The sequence below is a fragment of the Heliangelus exortis genome, chromosome 9 (genome assembly GCF_036169615.1).
Source record: "Heliangelus exortis chromosome 9, bHelExo1.hap1, whole genome shotgun sequence".
Classification (NCBI taxonomy): Eukaryota; Metazoa; Chordata; class Aves; order Apodiformes; family Trochilidae; genus Heliangelus; species Heliangelus exortis.
In genome coordinates, this window is record NC_092430.1 from 23,403,317 (window position 1) to 23,421,555 (window position 18,239).

The 18,239-nt window shown below is 40.1% G+C and overlaps 1 protein-coding gene across 2 annotated transcripts in view; it reads left to right on the plus strand.

The window, feature by feature from the left end:
- SI (sucrase-isomaltase) overlaps positions 1-18,239 on the plus strand; it is a 55,166-nt gene that overhangs the window by 33,206 nt on the left and 3,721 nt on the right. For both annotated transcript variants that reach the window (XM_071752750.1, XM_071752749.1), the window contains 22 exons: positions 914-963; positions 2,161-2,331; positions 3,232-3,381; positions 4,118-4,327; positions 5,557-5,711; positions 6,867-7,035; positions 7,884-7,980; positions 8,079-8,191; positions 8,292-8,417; positions 9,148-9,276; positions 9,395-9,502; positions 9,714-9,776; positions 10,003-10,116; positions 10,579-10,663; positions 11,377-11,515; positions 13,117-13,250; positions 14,019-14,053; positions 14,146-14,262; positions 15,593-15,741; positions 17,238-17,322; positions 17,407-17,463; positions 18,099-18,223. In XM_071752750.1, coding sequence (XP_071608851.1) covers positions 914-963; positions 2,161-2,331; positions 3,232-3,381; positions 4,118-4,327; positions 5,557-5,711; positions 6,867-7,035; positions 7,884-7,980; positions 8,079-8,191; positions 8,292-8,417; positions 9,148-9,276; positions 9,395-9,502; positions 9,714-9,776; positions 10,003-10,116; positions 10,579-10,663; positions 11,377-11,515; positions 13,117-13,250; positions 14,019-14,053; positions 14,146-14,262; positions 15,593-15,741; positions 17,238-17,322; positions 17,407-17,463; positions 18,099-18,223 — 2,581 coding nt within the window. The remainder of the gene's footprint in view (positions 1-913; positions 964-2,160; positions 2,332-3,231; positions 3,382-4,117; positions 4,328-5,556; positions 5,712-6,866; positions 7,036-7,883; positions 7,981-8,078; positions 8,192-8,291; positions 8,418-9,147; positions 9,277-9,394; positions 9,503-9,713; positions 9,777-10,002; positions 10,117-10,578; positions 10,664-11,376; positions 11,516-13,116; positions 13,251-14,018; positions 14,054-14,145; positions 14,263-15,592; positions 15,742-17,237; positions 17,323-17,406; positions 17,464-18,098; positions 18,224-18,239) is intronic.

Genomic DNA, 18,239 nt, shown 5'->3' on the forward strand with positions numbered 1-18,239 from the left:
TTGTGCAGGGCCCAGAGCTTTGACTCAGCTCCCCTGAACTCTTGGGGGTTTAAAACTTCATCCCCCCTTTTCCTAACTGCTACCTTCTCCTCTACATTATGCATTCCACTCTATAACTCTCTGTTTTGTTACCTTGAGTATACACTCCCAGAAAAACTCCCACTTCTTCTAAAATGTGGAAATTAGGGATGCTTTTAAGGAAGAAAGCTGTGATTTGGTGGATTATTGCTGCCAGAAATACTGAAGGCCTTTGGGTGGCTGCTCTGTGGGTGACAGCTCTATGAGCTCCCCTGGCAAGGCCTAAAGTAACTGAGCTCTTATTGTACTTATTTATTTCTGCTGAGAAGCAAACCAATAAAACACCTTATTATGCTATTTCCTGCCCAAAACTTAGAGGTTGCAGGGTTTTCAGGGAAAGTTCTTACAATTTGCTTGCAATATCAGTGTTTTTCTTTTGACACGTGGAAAAAAAAAGCCAGATTGTCTCAATTTATGGATTTCTTTTTCCCAGTGGTCTGTTATTTCCTCTCTGGGGCATAGATTATTAGTATTGCTCTCATTTTCACAGAAAAAGTGTTTATTTAGGGTATTTTAAAGGATTAACAGTGAGCCATACATCTTCACTTGAGAGCAGCTAAAATGGAACGACAGCAATATAAAAAATTAATACATTTTAGAAAAGCTTTTTTTTGGGAAAAAGTTGAAGTCCTGGGAGACTGGCCTGAGAAAAAAGGAAAAGAGACATTTCAGTTCCTCAGGGAAACATTTGTAAATGTTTGAGTTGTTTAGTGTAGCCTCTGAATGCAGTAATGATAAAAATTAGCAATTTATTGGTCTCCAGCTGTGGCACACTCCTGGTTTTAGTGCTGCTGCTTTCTGCACTGCAAGTGTAACTTCTTCCTTTGCCTTTTAGGTACTGTTCAGAATAAAAACTACATCTACTATGAGTTCACAGTTTCCAATGTAAGTATTTCATTTTCATCTTTGATTTGCAGCAATAGTTTCTTTAAAGGACATTATTTTCTCCCTCCTTATTCTCCAATTTCCTGAGAAGCAAAATGTATGGCCCAGCCAAAGCAGAGGAATGTCCAAATTACTGTAATTTGACTGGGATGAAAATCTGTTTGTCTTTTCTTCTCCCAGTTAATAGAAACATCTAAATAATTCCTGTTTAGTTTATTTTTTTTAACCCAGCAAGCTCAAGTAGCAATATTCATTGAGCAAGACAAAGTCTCACTGGGTGTTAAAGCAGAGTCAGAAAGGAGGTGGATGTAGTGATTCTAGAAAGACTGGAAATTAGAAAATAAAAAAAAAAAAACCCATGGAACCTACTTCATGACTAAGTTTTGATGGTTTTAATTTTTTTAAATGGAAACTTCCTTGGCAGGGTTAATTTATGGCAGTAAAGTCCAGGTAGTGTTTTAATTCAATATTGATCCCACCTCTCATAATCACTCTGATAACAAACCATTTGTACAACAATAACTTCTGCTAAAATTATTCTTTCCCTTTCCATGGTGAAACAGAGCAAAAACTGAGAGAAAGTGAACAGAAACATGGGAGTGGGAGCAAAGCAATAGAAGGAGGAAGCTCACACATTATTTCTTGTCATCATTTGTTGATAAGAAACCTCAGTTACTGTTTGAGATTGAAGCTCTCTTAGCCAAATCATCAGTTGGCTGGAATGAGACTGAATTAAAAATTAACATATACATTCCCACTGGGAGTAGTAGGAAAGTTGTACACTTGCTATAGTTCTGCTCTTTGGACTCTTTATCTAATAATAATGAATGGAACTGAACAGAAACTGTTTTTTTCTTATCAGAAAAAATAAATATATAACCTTTACTTATTAGGCTGTGGCAGACACTTGTCAGTCTTGTCTTATTTCCAAAGTAAGAAAAAAAATAAATAAAAGGAAACATAAGTATGAAGGGTATTATACATATAATTAGAAAAATTATACATATAATTATTATACATATAATTAGAAAAGCATAATTGTGACAACAACCAGGGCAATAATTAATATGTTATAAAAAAGGTATTGGTTTACTTTATGCTACAGCATTATGATCTGTTTTTTTTTTTTTAAGTGTTAAATCCAGAGGATTTTTGGCAGATATTTTTATAAGAATGTGGTCACTGTTATTTTTTCAGAATGTTCTACAAATGAATGCTGTAAACAGCAATTATACGGATCCAAACAAACTGAAATTTGAAGAAATCAAGATTTTGGGAGCACTCCAGGAAATACAGAGAGTTACTGTGTCTCAGAACAACGTTGAGGAAAATCAGCCAGTCACTATCAGCTATGATGCTGCACGAAAGGTAAAAACCAAAAGAAAACCCCCAGGAAAATGGGAAGTAAACATTTTTGGAATTGCACCACCTTTATTTTCTGTCCTGCTGAAGTCAGCACTCAATGGCATTTCAAAAAAATACACCTTGGATTTTGTTGCAGGGCAAAAGGACAATTGCATTCAGCTCAGACGCAGAGAAATTGCATCTAAGTTTTGCTCTCAGCACCCCTGGCCATGCAGTTCTTCATGTTGCAAAATTTAAATTACTAACTGGAGGAATAGCTTTGTGATTTTGTTGGGCAATGAAGGAGGATTCAAAATATTTATGGTTTAGATGAATATTTTTGCACTTTTTTTTTTTTTTTTTTTTAAACAAATCTGAGCCCACTGTTTAAACTTCCTTTATCACTTCATCCAGGTTTTCACAGGATGAATTCAGGAAAGCAGCACCTCAGTGTATTTTTGTGCAAAGCAAGCAAATGTGCTGCTGATAGTGGGAAGATTTCATGAAAAGTGCTTTCCCACACTAAGCACAGTGCTGACTTTCCTTTGAACTTGTATTTTACACTGGTTTTAATCATTACAAGCACTTGAACTGCTTGTTACCTCTGATACTGACTCAAAATTATCCTATTTTATATTTTTCTCACCTCTTGTATTCATATTTTAAAACGTGAAGGACCTGTGCCCTTCTCTTTATTCCTATTTTCTTCCAAGGAAGCTTTAAGATTGATTCATGGGTTTTTTAGATTCTTTATTTTTCACATTTTATTCACTTGGATTTGTATCTGACTATGTCAAATGTTACAGGACTGGGTTTTTTGTGAGTTGTCACATCCCAACAGGTATTTTCCCTGAGAATCAGCACCTCTGCTGACAGAAGGAAATTTATTTTTAAAATAACTGTTTTCTTGTTTAATATTTATAGGTTGCCCACATAAAAGGACTTGCACTTGAACTGGGAAATTCCTACACAATAAGATGGACACAACAAGCAAGTGTCAATGGAAGGTTTGATTGTTACCCCAGTCCCAATGCAACAAAAGAAAAATGTGAAGAGCTTGGCTGTGTCTGGGAAGTAAGCAAAAATTATTTCTCTAAGCTAATGTGACAGAAATGTTTTCAGAATCATGGCTTTCTCTTTATAGTTGTTACAGTGGGAAAAGTAGCCTGGGAAATATATCAGATTTAAATAAAATAGGGCCATAGACAACAGTTGGCCTGCACTAGCAGACTTTATTTACCTCACAAAAATTAAGGTAGCTGGCAAAGTTTTTCTAAAGCACAGCAGAAATAGAGGAAGAATGTTGTTTTGTGAAAGATGGAAAAATACAGCTATGAAAAAATAGAATAGGCTTGAGCTCTGTAATTCAATAAATTCAATACATTTCAATAAAGGTCTTCTCTGATGTTACCTGAATATGCACTGGGTTTTGGGTTCATCCTCTTGTGTGAGCCAGAGACCAGTGGGATTAAAAGGGAGGAAACTTGAGGAATTTCAACATGCCAAGGTGGGATTGAGCAGAAGACCTCGGATAGAGAGAAATTAATTCCCCCTCCATTGTACAAGGCTTCAGTGTCCTGTCTGAATTATTTGTATAGCCTGGACTGCCTTGTTTGCTTATACCCAATTTACTGCAGGGATCAGTGGGTTCTGTATTGCTCCATTCTTGTTCTGCATTAAGTCCTTCCCTAAATTCTCCAGTTGGCAGACACCAGATGAAAATGGGAGCTCTGGGATCCATGCTAATAACTAACAAAAGGTCCAAGAGGCCAGGGCAGCTCACTAACCTGGAACTCCTTTCTGTTTGCAGCCTGTCACATCAGACTTTGAAATTCCACCCTGCTATTACAGCTCTGTCAATCCTTACTCAGTGGAGAGTGTAGAATACACCTCCTCAGGTTTGGCAGCCAACCTCATCTTAGACAGAAGCAAGGTCAGAGCTACTGACAATTACACCACACCCATTGGCACACTGCGTCTGGAGGTGATTTATCATCTCAACAACATGCTGCAATTTAAGGTAATGTCATTCCAGAGTTAAAAACAGTCATTTTTGACAATTATAAGGGCTCTTTTGGAGGTATTTTTATGTTGCACAGACCTTTGGCATTTCTCCTTCCAACCAAGCAGTTGTTACTGCCAGCTCGTGTCTTCTTTCACCCTACAATTCTGTAATTGGTTATGCAATGAAATTAATTAATCAAAAGTAGAATCACAGAGTAACTTGGGTTGGAAGGGACCTCTAAAGGTCATTAAGTCCAGGGCCACCCTCACCCAGATCAGGTTGCTCAGAGTCTCCTCAAGACTCACCTTGAATATCTCCAGGGATGAGGCTTCAACCACCTCCCTGGGCAACCTGAGACCCTCATGGCACAGAACTTGTTCCTGACATCCACCCTAAAGCCATTGCCCCTCATCCTATCACTCCAGCCCCCTGCAAACATCCCTCTCCAGCCTTCCTGTAGGTTCTCTTTAGATACTATAAGGTTGCTATTAGGTCTCCCTGCAGCCTTCCCCAGGCTGAACAAGCCCAGCTCCTTCAGCCTGTCCTTGTAGCAGAGGTGTTCCAGCCCCCTGATCATTTCTCTGGCCCTTCTCTGGACCTGCTCCATCAGGTCCTTGTCCTTCCTGTGTTGAGGGCTCCAGCTGTATATCTGTAGTGCCAGCCAGAAACTGTGGGACATTTTATTAGTACACCAGTGTGTAATTTTATTATTATACCACTCAATTTATCTATAAGCATGATCACGACTGTACAGCTTAGCATTAGTCAGTCTAGTTCTAACATTTTTAAATACTCTGTTGTTTAGCCTATAATTACTGTGCCTTTACTAATACTGAACTAAGTGTGATGCCTTCACTTCAGTCAACTTTGAAGCTCTTAAAGCTGGCTGAAAGATTAATCAGAAAAGTATTTACCATAATATTTATATACACCTCTATTTTAAATATACCTCTGTTTTAAATATAGGTATGGGCTTAAAATTCATGGATATAAGTGATTAGACAAATCATTCCTGATCTAAAATAGATCTTTAAGGTTGGGTGTTTTGGTTTTTCCCCCCCAGAAAATTAAAACCTGTGCCAGAACTGGTTAGAGAATATGTACTGAAAGAAAACACTTCCCAGCCAGCATTTCCAACAATTTTTTTGTATCCGTTTTAACTCATTCCAGTTTTTTTCACTATAGGTAATATTTTTTTTTTTAAAAATAAATACTTAAATGAAAAGAACTGACTTTTATTTCAGATTTATGATTACCAAAATGCACGATATGAGGTTCCAGTACCACTAGATCTCCCCAGCTCCCCATCCAGCACGGACGAGGGCCGGCTCTATGATGTGTCTGTACAACTAAAACCCTTTGGTATTCAGATTCGGCGCAGAAGCACAGGAACAGTCATGTAAGACACAGACACTTTATTTTATTTTTCTTGGGTTTTGTCAGCATTTTTCAAGCCAATTCAGATCCTTCCCAGATGCTTCTCTGCTGAAACCAGCAGAGATGGCTTCACCGTCACCTTGTATGAGAGCACCAGGCAAAGGGAGCAGGGTGGAGAAGGTGTCCTGAGCAATATTTTGGTTTTCCTTGTCATTATCTGAGTTTTGTCCCCTGTCATTTGATAGTCTGACACTTGCTAAAAATCCTCTACCACATGCTGAAGTGCAGAGCATAGGAAACTCCTGAAGTTTCCTCAGTTTCTTGTGCAGTTTCCAAAGCTCTGGGAGGCAAAACATTTTTCTACACCTCTTAACATTTTTCTTAGGTGACCACAGCACAGATCATTAAGGACTGACTATTTGGCTTAATTCTGGGGAATGGTTAGGAAAAAAAAATAGATAAAAATTAAAAAATAGTGTTTCAACTTATTTGCAGATGGATTTTGGTAACGTGACAGCCAATACACCTGACAAGAGCTTCATTTCTTTCCCTTATTAAGCTCAAGTCAGGGCTAGAAATGATGTTAGCAATTCATGTGTTATTTTTAAAATTCAAACATTCCTATGTCACTTCTTAAAGCACTCTAAACAATTGGCTGAATTCCCTTGTGCCAACCAGAGTGAGCACTCCAGTTGCAATTCAGCCTCCTGCAAGTTTGGAATTCTTTGGCCCAGCATCACCAGAACCAGTTTGGTTTCCAACTGTTAAGATGCTGGGTTACAACAAATGAAACCTATGAATCCAGTTGCAGTGTAACCTCTACAAAAATTCCAGTTAGCTGGAAACAAGGATCAGTCCAGGAGGAAAATATAATCTTGCTGTCCTGGAAAATATTTTCTCACTAAGTTGCTAATATAGGATGCAATTTGCCATGCACAAAGGCTGTGTGTGATATATATCTGAGTGACAGAGAGGACTTTGTGTCTCTAAACTGTGATTCAATCCCCATTTCAGGTGCTCTGAGTTTTCTTGATAACCAAAGCAGTTTTACTCCACCTTTACTGAAGAGTGAGATTTTCAGACTGAAAGAGTAGCCTAAAAAAACCATAACAAAACACAGCACTGTAGGTGATTCTGGGTTTTATTTTTATTCATTACTCTCCTCTTTCCCTTTCAGCTGGGATTCAGCACTGCCCACCTTCACATTCAGTGACATGTTCATCCAGATTTCTACCCTCTTGGCATCCCAGTATATTTATGGGTTTGGAGAGACTGAGCACACCATGTTCCGACGTAACATGAGCTGGCACACCTGGGGAATGTTCACAAGGGATGATTTCCCTGGTGTAAGTACCAAAAAATGGACCTTTTAGACCTCCTAATGTCAGGAGGTGTCCAGCAAGGCTTTAAAGTCCAGGTGATGTGTTCTGGTGATTATATTTATCATGGTTTGTAATTTAGATGGTGTCTCGATGGCAATGGTTTTTCCTAAACCTACTCTTGGTGACCAGCAAGACCCAAGTGTAGAGATCAGGCCCTGAGTAAGATGTCAGAAGACAACAAATGGCTTAGATCTGGCTTTCAGAATAGTTGAGAAGGAGGAATGTGCTGGTACTTCTAAGGAAACTCCTCCTGGCAGTAAATTAATAAATCACTTAGATGTAAATCAGGAATCTGATGGCTATGGGTACATTTGTATCATTTCCTACAAGATAGCACAATGTTTGCAATTCATAGGGAAGGACCAGTGAAACAGTGGTGGTTAATTAACAGCTCTAATTTCCAGCTCAGGTTTCAGTGTACTTTTGAGCAAGATAACACAAATTCTCCACCATTTCCTGGTCATAGAGAGACCTGCTACAGTTTGAAAAGAAGGGCAAGTTTTGTCCTGGGGAAATATTTTTTTCATGGGCAGGTTTTAAAGGCAGTAACACCTTCCTGTCTGGTCAGTCTGAACAAGAATGACTCAAAATGTGAAGTTCAAAGTGATTTGTAGATGTACAGTTTATATAGATGTACAGTAGATGTACTGTAGATGTACAGTAAATGTACAGGTTAAATGTAGAATTTTGCAATCTGTTCGTTGCATGTTTGGTCAGTCTGAGTCTTTTCTTTTAATAGATTTATTGATACAGGTCAAGAAGTGAATGCTTGTGATGTGTCCCTAGTAAAATGGAGTTTATTTTGTTTGCAGTACAAAAAGAATATCTATGGTCACCAGCCATTCTACATGGCTCTTGAAGAAGATGGCAACGCCCATGGAGTTCTCTTGCTTAACAGCAATGCAATGGGTAAGAAAACCTTCACTTCCTTTATTTTCTTGGGTCAGTGGTTTGCAACAGTGGTCAACCCCAGCCTCCTTGTCTCATTTCACCTCTTCCACTTCCAGATGTGACCTTCCAGCCAACCCCTGCCCTGACATACCGCACCATCGGTGGCATTCTTGACTTCTACATGGTTTTGGGCCCGACGCCAGAACTTGTTGTCCAGGAGTACACTGCAGTAGGATCCTTACCCTATTCCAAACTCGTGCTGGTTTTTGGTGGGTTGGGTTGTTTTTATTTTGCACCTCCTCACCACAAATCTTCTTGACTATTTTTAGCTGATTGGACGACCAGTCATGCAGCCCTACTGGGCTCTGGGATTCCACTTGTGTCGCTTCGGATACGAAAATGACTCGGACGTTGCCCAGCTGGTGGAGGAGATGAGAAGAGCCAGGATTCCCCATGTATGCTGGTAGCAGTTAACATTAGAACTCATGCCTCAGCTTTTGGCTTCATAGTCTTAATTAAAACCCTTTAAACACCAAATCAAAACTCAACTGAAAAAAAAAAAAAAACACCTAGTAGAGGAGCTGACTATGTCCTGTGCCCGAGCTGAACGTCTCTGCGTGCTCTGGGCCAAGTTAAATGTAGCCCTTAAGCTGCTTTATTTTCCTGATTTGTTGCAGAGAACCAGAGAAAAAAAAACAGGAAAGAAAATAAGCAACATCATATTTTAGTGGTACATCACTCTGTGTCAAGTCAGCTACGACTTGGCACGGGTTGCTGTTGGGGAAGTTGGAACAGCACATAAATTTAACAAAATCATACTGTAAATGAAATGACACTCAATTTTGGATGTAATTAGTGTCATGTTTTCAATACAGAGCAGCTGTTTCCTTGCAGATTAGTAACATATGTGCAGTTTCTGTGTAAGCAAACTTTTTTTTCTTTGTCAGGCATGAATTTCTACCTTCAGACTGCATGCAGTAGTGAAAGGTTTATTTTGTGTTGGACTTGCTGATATGTTGTGTAATGTTCATTTAATAGCTTTAGCTTAAAGATTAGCTGCTTCCAGTTTTACAGTCCAAAAGTTCAGTAGTTCACTTATTTTAGCTGATTTTCAATGAATATATATTTGGGAAAAAAAGAAAAATAACAGATTCATTTGACATGCAATGTTTTTGTGAACTGCAGGATGTCCAGTATGTAGATATTGACTACATGGAAAGGCAAATGGACTTCACCCTCAGCAAAAAGTTTGAGGGACTTCCAGCTCTGGTGGACAAAATAAAAGGAGAAGGAATGAGATTCGTCATTATCCTGGTCAGTTTGGAACCTGTTTTTTGGGTTTTTTTTTTTTCAGTATATCATTTCAGACTGCAGTAGAAATTTACAATTTCTTTTGAGTAGAAGGGTGAAAGTGGATTGCTTTTCATTGTAGGATCCAGGCATCTCTGGGAATGAAAGTGTATATGCTTCCTTCGACAGAGGTGTGAGAGATAATGTCTTCATCAAAAGGCCCAATTCCAATGACATCATTTATACCAAGGTACTGTTTTTAAAAAGATGAGGAGAGTTGAGGCTCCCTGTATCCCTGGGAGCCACATGTCTGTTTTTGGCTGGAAATGACACACTTAATAAAGTTTGTGTTATCATCCACATAGGTATCAGGGAACAAAGGGTGTATCTGTCTGTTGGTGAGGATCCCTTTATATTAAGGGTGGTCTGATTATTTTAAAAATATTTTTCCTCTTTTTTAGGTCTGGCCCTTCCTACCCAACGTAGATATCAACGAGTCCCTGCCTCTGCATACCCAAATTCAGGTAAATGCTGATTTGGTTTGGTTATGGACTGAAACATAGACAGAACAGCACATTAATTACAGAAAAGAGCAGCAAAATACTTGATACAAAGTGGAGAAACTGGCTGGCCTACCTAGAAGAGCCAAAAAAAAAAAAAAAAAAAGGATAATATTTAATTTTTTTTCAAACAAATTCCAATATTTTAACAACAATCCTTCAGTTGTTTTGTTTTCCTCCCTCTCTCCAGCTCTACGGGGCCCACACAGCTTTCCCAGACTTCTTGCGCAATTCCACAATTAACTGGTGGAAGAGAGAAATCCTGGACTTCTACAAAATCCTCAAGTTTGATGGCCTGTGGATTGTAAGTGTGAAAATTCATTTGATTCCTGGATTATTTTTTTTCCCTGCAGACACTAGCAGAGAGCTTAAAGCTTCACAGCATAGGTGCCTCGGGTGAAGCTCAGAGGGAATCTGGCATTAAATTGCCACAAATTTACATTAAAAATTAGGCTGAGGGGAAAGCAAGCAGGGTACCAGGTAGAACTCAAGCCCCCAGCCAAAGGCCCCACTTTACTTCTAAATTTTGTCTTTTTTTTTTTTTTTTTTCCCTCTGCTGTGACAGAGGAGGACACAAGACCCCAAGCTCCCTGTTCTTCCCTTAAAACAATTTGTGCACGGGTCAAGAAAACACAAAACAGCAGAGCAAGACTAGAGCTGCAAGGGCTCCTGAGGACATCCAGGAGGCTGCTTGCTCTTGGTTTATCATTTAGTGTGGTTTGTAGGTTCAAAGCAAATAATTTCAAATTTTGTTCTATGTTTTTAGGACATGAATGAACCAGCAGCTCTTGTGAACGGTGCCCTTGATGGCTGTAGAAATGATATCCTAAATTCACCACCATATATGCCTGGTGAGTCTGGGCACTCCCCAAAACATTTTTGGGTTATTCTGGTTACTAAGAAATTTCTTATATGGTCTATGTGGCATCAAGTCAGTAGAAGTTCAGTACAGAAAACCAAAACTCTTAACTTCAAGTGGCCCTTTTCTGCTGTGATTATGTGCAAACTCCAACCTCACTGTTTTCAGAGCAATAACTGCATGGCAGTTTTTAAAAATGATGTTATTATTTTCAGCTACTTTCCTGCATATGGCTTTTGATGCCTGTTTCATATCTAGGTGCTTTGCTTCAGGCATGGTAGAGGATGTAGTTCTCTGTTTTGCAGTTTACTCAGATGAATAATGCAATCAATTAAGAGCTGTAGAAAATACCCTTCTGTCTTCTCTCATTGCCATGTCTGTACAATCAAATCCTTGAAATATTTATATGGATGATGTGACAGGGTTTAAAAAGAGCTGCAGTATCTTCTGAATTTATATATACTCTGCTTACTCTTTAGAAAAAGCATCTTTAACTGAGTTTTTTAGTGCACTTACAGACCCAGATGCCTGCACAGCAATATTCTATTTTAAACTGCTATTTCTTATGCATATAAATAAATAGATTGCAGTAAACATGCTAAAAAATGCCAACAAGATTATGAAAATTAAAAAAAAATAACTAAGATCATTATTGAATGTTCATTAATAAATAAAAATAAATATTTTTTGTTCCCTTTCCACTAGCTTTGGGATACAGGTCAGAAGGCTTAAGTTTTAAAACTCCATGCATGGAAGGTCAGCAGTATCTTTCAGATGGTACTCCAGTCAGACACTATGATGTCCACAGCCTTTATGGATGGTCCCAAACAAAACCTACCTTGGAGTAAGTGATGTTTCCATACTCCCTCCACTCCAAAACAGGATACAAATCACTATTCTGGGTCTGATGGCCAAAAATCTTTCATCAGTTTATTTAACAAGCCTGAGAAACCATTCTTTCATCCTATTATCTTTGATCCTTCAAGTCAGTGGAGTTAGATATCAGAAGTTTGATCACCAGAGCTCTCCCCTCTTGCAGTGGGTACAATTTCAGTGACATTTCTGCTGAGTCAGCACTGGGATCTCACCTATGGTGAGCTGAAGGAGAGGATGAGCAGGAGAAGGTGAGGTGGGGTTTCACAGGGCTGAGCTTCAGCTCTGCCTCCAGGGATTCACTGACCTTCTGTCATTGGAGCCTGCTAGGAAAAAAAAAACAACCCACCCATTTAAACATGTTTACACCTGCAGGACAAGTCTGAGTTTAACAGCTTCAAAATCACTGACCTGAGCAGACACAATGCAACTGAAGACATGTTGTAATAGTATTTCACTTTAAACCACCCTAAGAAGAACACTGTTTGCATGTAAAAATCACCAGGGTGCTTAACTTAAAAGGGAACATAATTTTCTTTACATAATTTGATGTAATTTTGGTTTTCCATCAGTTAGAAAGAAAGGAGCTTCATGCTACTGCCTAGTAATAGGGCTTTTGCATAGACTTGGAAGCCAGAACCCCAGTGAATGTAGTAACTGGAGGTAAATTTGGGCTTTGTGCCCAAAATTGGGTCTGTGCTTTTCATGGACACAGCTGTGGCTCAGTTCTGAAGCAGAGAGATGGCACCTCCAGTCAGCAACTACTCAGGCCCTGCTCATCCTGGAGCTCTTCTCCACACCACCTTTACATTGGAAATTAAAGATATTAGAAAAAATTAGTTTGTCTTGGAAGAAATAATTACAGCACATTAGTCAGGTTTAATTACTCTGGCAATGTAAGTGACTTGTGTGGTTTTTTACTGTAATTATAGTGTCACTAAAGCTGCAAATCCTGGGGAGAAATAAGTAAATAGTGCCTTGTTGAAGCAGCTGGTTAGCAGTGTGATTTAATTGGTTTAGCTTGCTCACTAGTAGCATGGCTACATTTTGCTGTCATGATTCCTGGTACATGTGCAAGGCTGCAAAGGAATTCTCACAAGAAAGCAGAGCAGCAATGCATCCACACCAGGCACACAGCAAAGACCAACAGCTCATGCTGCAGGGAAAGATGATTGGATCCTTGGATCAAACTCCTACATATTTTTCCCTGTATGCCACACCCTAAGGAAATGTGCAAGTTGGGCTATATTTGGTTTTTTTTTTTTTTTTTCCCCCACACTTTTGCCTGAGGTGGAAATCTGTATTTTAGCAGATTTCTAAAGATTTAAAAAGATTTCTTTTTTTACAGATTTTATCTGTATTTTAGCACCTCCTTGTTTGGCCCCTTCTCTTTCCAGCTGGCTGTGGTTTTGAGTCCATGTAAACAGCAGTGACCTGAGCACATCTGGATCCAGGCACAAAAAAATCCTGCCCTTCTCTGTGAAAATATAAGCCCTCGTGTTTATTTTCAAAGAGGATCTTGTGAATTATTTCTCATGTAATTTGGTTTTTTTTGTCTATTTCCAATGGCAGTGGTTTGCAGAGTGCCACCAAGGAGCGTGGGTTCGTTCTCACCCGTTCCACCTATCCCTCTAGTGGGAGGTGGGCAGGACACTGGCTTGGGGATAACTCAGCAGCTTGGGATCAGATATGGAAGTCTGTCATTGGTATGTAGAAGGAAAAAGATCTTTATTCCATTTGCTGTCTGCAGCTCATTCTTCCCCTTGCTTCTTCCCTACATCTACTTGCTTTAGTTAGTCCTGTGGGTTAGCTGGAAATAAACCCTTTAGGTCAGCAATCAGCACTTGTGGTCAATTCTTTTTTTTTTTTTTTTAATTCTGTATCAGTTGCTGGAAGCTCTTTTATCCCTTTGGGACCTGCCAACTTCATGCCTTTTGTCACAGAATGGTTTGGGATGAAAGGGACCTTAAAGGTCATCAAGATCCAACCCCCCTGTATGGGCCGGGACACCTCCCACTAGACCAGGACCCAACCTGACCTTCAACACTTCCAGGGAAGGGGCATCAAAAACCTCTCTAAGCAACCTATTCCAGTATCTTACTACCATCATGGTGAAGAATTTCTTTCTAATTTCAAACCTAAATCTGCCCTCTTTCAGTTGAAAACCATTACCCTTTGTCCTGTCACTGCCCTCTCTGGTGAAAATCCCCTCCCCAGCTCCTTCATCTACTGGGAGGTCACTATAAGGTGTCCTGCTACCCACTTCTTTGTTTGCTCCTGACCAGCCATCTCCCATCTCTTGCTGTAGCACCAAAACCTGATAAATTAGACAAACTGTGGGGTTTGGGTTGGGTTGGGTTTATTTTCCCTCATTTAGCACTGCAATATGTATTAGCTCTGCAGCCAGCAGCAGACCATAAGGGAAACAAAAAAAAACCCAACAGCTTGTAATGTTGAATTATTTTTCCTTTCAGGTATAATGGAGTTCAGCCTCTTTGGAATATCCTATGTAAGCTAATGAGTTATTACTTTAAATTTCATTATCTTGATGCTGTACAAGGATTGTACAGTATTCCAATCAGATTCTTTTTACACTTTCAGACAGGAGCTGACATCTGTGGCTTTGCCAAAGACACAGAGTATGAGCTGTGTGTCCGCTGGATGGAGCTGGGGGCATTTTACACATATTCAAGGAACCACAATGACTATGACACAAGGGTGAGATGCAATTTGGTTTTTAATGATTATTAATTGCTGGGCCTTTGTAGCAGACATGTAGAGACCAGCCATGGCACCACACAAACTGGCCTGCCTCAAACAAAAGGATATTCCAAGCAAGCTGGACAAGAAAAGAACTTGTCTGGCAAGCATAAAAAGAAATACCTTTATTTATAGGCTTGTTCTGCTGCAAGCCTCCTTCAGATCTGGGAGGTTGTATGCCCACAGAGGGGTTGCTCTGGGATTTGGACCACATGAAGGAAGCACATGCTACATTTGCTTTGATTGAATCAAACTCCTACCTATTTTTCCCTGTGGGACACTTGATGCAAAGGCCCCAGAGCAGGCAGCCTGAACCACAACACTTCTGTGGCAAATGCACTGAAAGGAACAAACCTGACCTTGGTGCCCTAATTGTCCATAATTATACAAGACATGAGCAAATGGAACAGGGCAGAAAGATTCCTCACTAAGACTTGGCAATTTCTCTACTTTGCCACCAATTTGCCACCATCTGATACTGTATTTCTTTTAAACGTAAAGGAAATTATTGCCTCAGTGCAGATCTGTGCTGGCTAAGGACTCTACTGTGGAAATCTGCAAAACAAGATACCTGGAAAAATTAAAAAATATGGAAGCAGCACTATTCCAGTTAAAGCTTCAGAGTAGAGTGATTTCCATGGCATATATCTAATGGCTAAAGTCTCCTGTTCAAAACCTGTGTGCTTTATCTCCCAGTGACACACCTTTCCTCAGGACTTTTAAAGAAATGCAGGGTCAGGGTTATCATGTTGCTTGCAGTCTCACCCAGTTTGTCCCAAGGTTTTGTTCAGTGCAGGTAACAAGGGCTGGAAGTGTTCCTGACAGCAGGCACCAGTGCTTCAGCAAGTCCCAAGAAAAGTCCCTTTTCTGCCCTGCAGAAAAGAGGGATAAGAAATTATCCACCCAGTCTGTACCCTGGGATGGCTCTTACCTCTGGGGCACTTTGCATTCAACATTTTTTTCCAGTGCTCTCCAAGTTCTGACAATGATACCTCCTGGTTTGGTGCCATTTACTCCTTAACTGAAGAAGAATTAATGAAGGTGCCCCAGTCCAGTAGGGAAATTTCCTCAGCTTTGTCTTGCCAGGTTGATTTAGGTGCATGGTTGCCAACAGCTAATGCTAACAGGTTGTATTAAGTCTGGAGAGAAATGGAAACAAAGAGATGATCTATGTGAAGTCATACCAGCAAATTTATTCATTTTCTTTTTGGGTTATGAGTTGGTTTGGGTTTTGGAACAAACCAACCCAGCTTGACACAACAGTCTCTTCTTTTTTTTTTTTTTTCAGAGGCAAGATCCTGTTTCATGGAACTCAACATTTGAGGAGATCTCCAGGAACGTGCTGAATATAAGATACAAATTGTTACCCTACCTGTACACCCTGATGTATGAAGCCCATGCCCATGGCAGCACTGTCACCCGCCCCGTGCTCCATGAGTAAGTGACATTCCTTTGATCTCCTTACCAGGAATTTTCACTAAAACTTCTGTAGTTGTGACCTCTCTAACAATAAAGTTTCCTCTCAGTTAAAGAAATTGAGTGGTTGGAGAGCAGCCAGACAGAGAGGGAGCTGGGAGTCTGGATTGCCAGGAAGCTGAAGAGGAGGCAGCAGTGTGCCCAGGTGGCCAAGAAGGCCAATGGCATCCTGGGCTGGCTCAGGAAGAGCGTGGCCAGCAGGTCCAGGGAAGGGATTCTGCCCCTGTGCTCAGCCCTGGGGAGGCCACAGCTTGAGTCCTGTGTCCAGTTCTGGGCCCCTCAGCTCAGGAAGGAGATTGAGGTGCTGGAGCAGGTCCAAAGGAGGCAACTGGGCTGGGGAAGGGACTGGAGCACAGATCCTCTGAGGAGAGGCTGAGGGAGCTGGGGTGTTCAGGCTGGAGAAGAGGAGGCTCAGGGGAGACCTCATCACTCTCTCCAACTCCCTGAAAGGAGGTTGGAGCCAGGGGGGGGTTGGGCTCTTTTCCCAGGCAACTCTCAGCAAGACAAGAGGGCACAAGAGGGCTCAAGTTGTGCCAGGGGAGGTTTAGGTTGGCCATGAGAAAGAATTTCTTTCTGGAGAGGGTGCTCAGGCATTGGAATGGGCTGCCCAGGGAAGGGGTGGATTCTCCATCCCTGGAGCTATTTCAAAAGAGCCTGGATGTGGCACTCAGTGCCATGGGCTGGGAACCACGGGGGGAGTGGAGCAAGGCTTGGACTTGATGAGCTTTGAGGTCCCTTCCAACCCAGCCAGTTCTATGATTCTATGATTCTATGATTCTATTTTAAAAAAGAAAAGTTCAAGAAAGCAATGAGTTTTCACTGTCAAGTTGCACTTCAGCAGCACTAGTTCTCCATGCCTCACAACACAAAACTGAGAATTTGCTTTTCTAGGAGTAATATTTAAATGTCAAAGCTCACCAGTGACTCCTTAGAGAATGAGCAATGAAAAAAGTTTCATCTGATCCTGGGCAAGTGTAGAATCAAAAAAAATACAAATGTTGTACTTGTGAAAGCTTTAACTCTATGAGATGATGAGGTTTGGTACCTCCACGCATGGGTTGGCTGAGAAACACCAAGTTGTTTGCATGTATTAACTTGGCTTTTTCAAAAACAACTCTCCAAGAAAAAAAATGGCTCAAATTATCAAGTGATTCTCAGTCTTACCATTGCTAATGCTAACTAAGCACAGTGGATATTCTGAGTTTTGTGAGCTAAAAATACTGAAAAGCAAATGCAAAGAAATAACAGGAAAAGAAAACTAATAGCTTGGCTTTCTCTTGCATTCATTTCTGCATTCTCAGCTGGCACTAATTGATCTGTGAATTATTAATAGTAGAATAAAGATGAAGAAATACTAGGAATAGTAGATTCAATTAGTGACAAAAATATCTGAAAGAATGAATGCTTTTAGAAAAGTCCAGCATCCATCATCTAATCATTATTCTCTGAATCTGCAGGTTCGTGCAAGAGAGAGATACCTGGGATGTCTATCAGCAGTTCCTTTGGGGGCCTGCACTGCTCATCACCCCTGTGCTGTACAAGGTACTTATGAAAATATGAACATTTGTTTTATCTAAACGTTCTATTTTGATTTAAAGTACCTAAACCACCAATGTTTAATTGCAGGGTCATGTGACAGTGAGAGCTTACATTCCCAATGCCCGCTGGTATGATTACCACACAGTAAGTTCTTTTGTAAATTATATTTTATACATAATAATCATAATTTCTTCACAGTAGCAGCATGAGAGTGGTAGTGAGGTGTGATTTCCCCCCCCTCCCCCCCCATCTTATAAACTTGCATTCAGTAAACTTTTTGGCAATGTAAAATATTCAAAGCTGATTAAACCCCCCCCCCCTTGAGTCCTATATAATAATGAAACAATTAGGCTATTAAAAGGTGAAATAATACCTTTAACTTAAAGTATCTCTACTGACTCTTTTAACCTTCAAATGATCTACATAATGTCTTTGTCAGAAATGCTGGAGTGGAGAAAGATAAACCAGGTTGGCCACAATTTCACAGAAATTAAGGAAAGATTTGGTAAGGGAAAGAGCAGGCACCAAAAATCACCACATTAACCCCAAGTTTGTATTTCACCTGACTTTTGGTTCAGCTGCTGTCACCTACAGTCAAACCCATCTTCTACAGATACAGAATCTCAGTTTCTTGTCAAAGCATTATGTGGTTACTCCTGCATTAACAACTCCAAATTATCTGTCCAGCAAAAACCAATGATCATTTAATTCTATAAAAAACCCAAACCTGTAAAATGAGAGAAATTCAATAGAAGACTTTTTCATTTTTTCCTAAATAGGAACAAGACATTGGCATCAGGGGACGATTTGAAGTTTTAGATGCTCCTTTGGACCACATCAACCTGCATATCCGAGGAGGATACATCCTTCCTTGGCAAACACCTAACACTACAACTTTCTACAGGTAAGATTCACTGAAA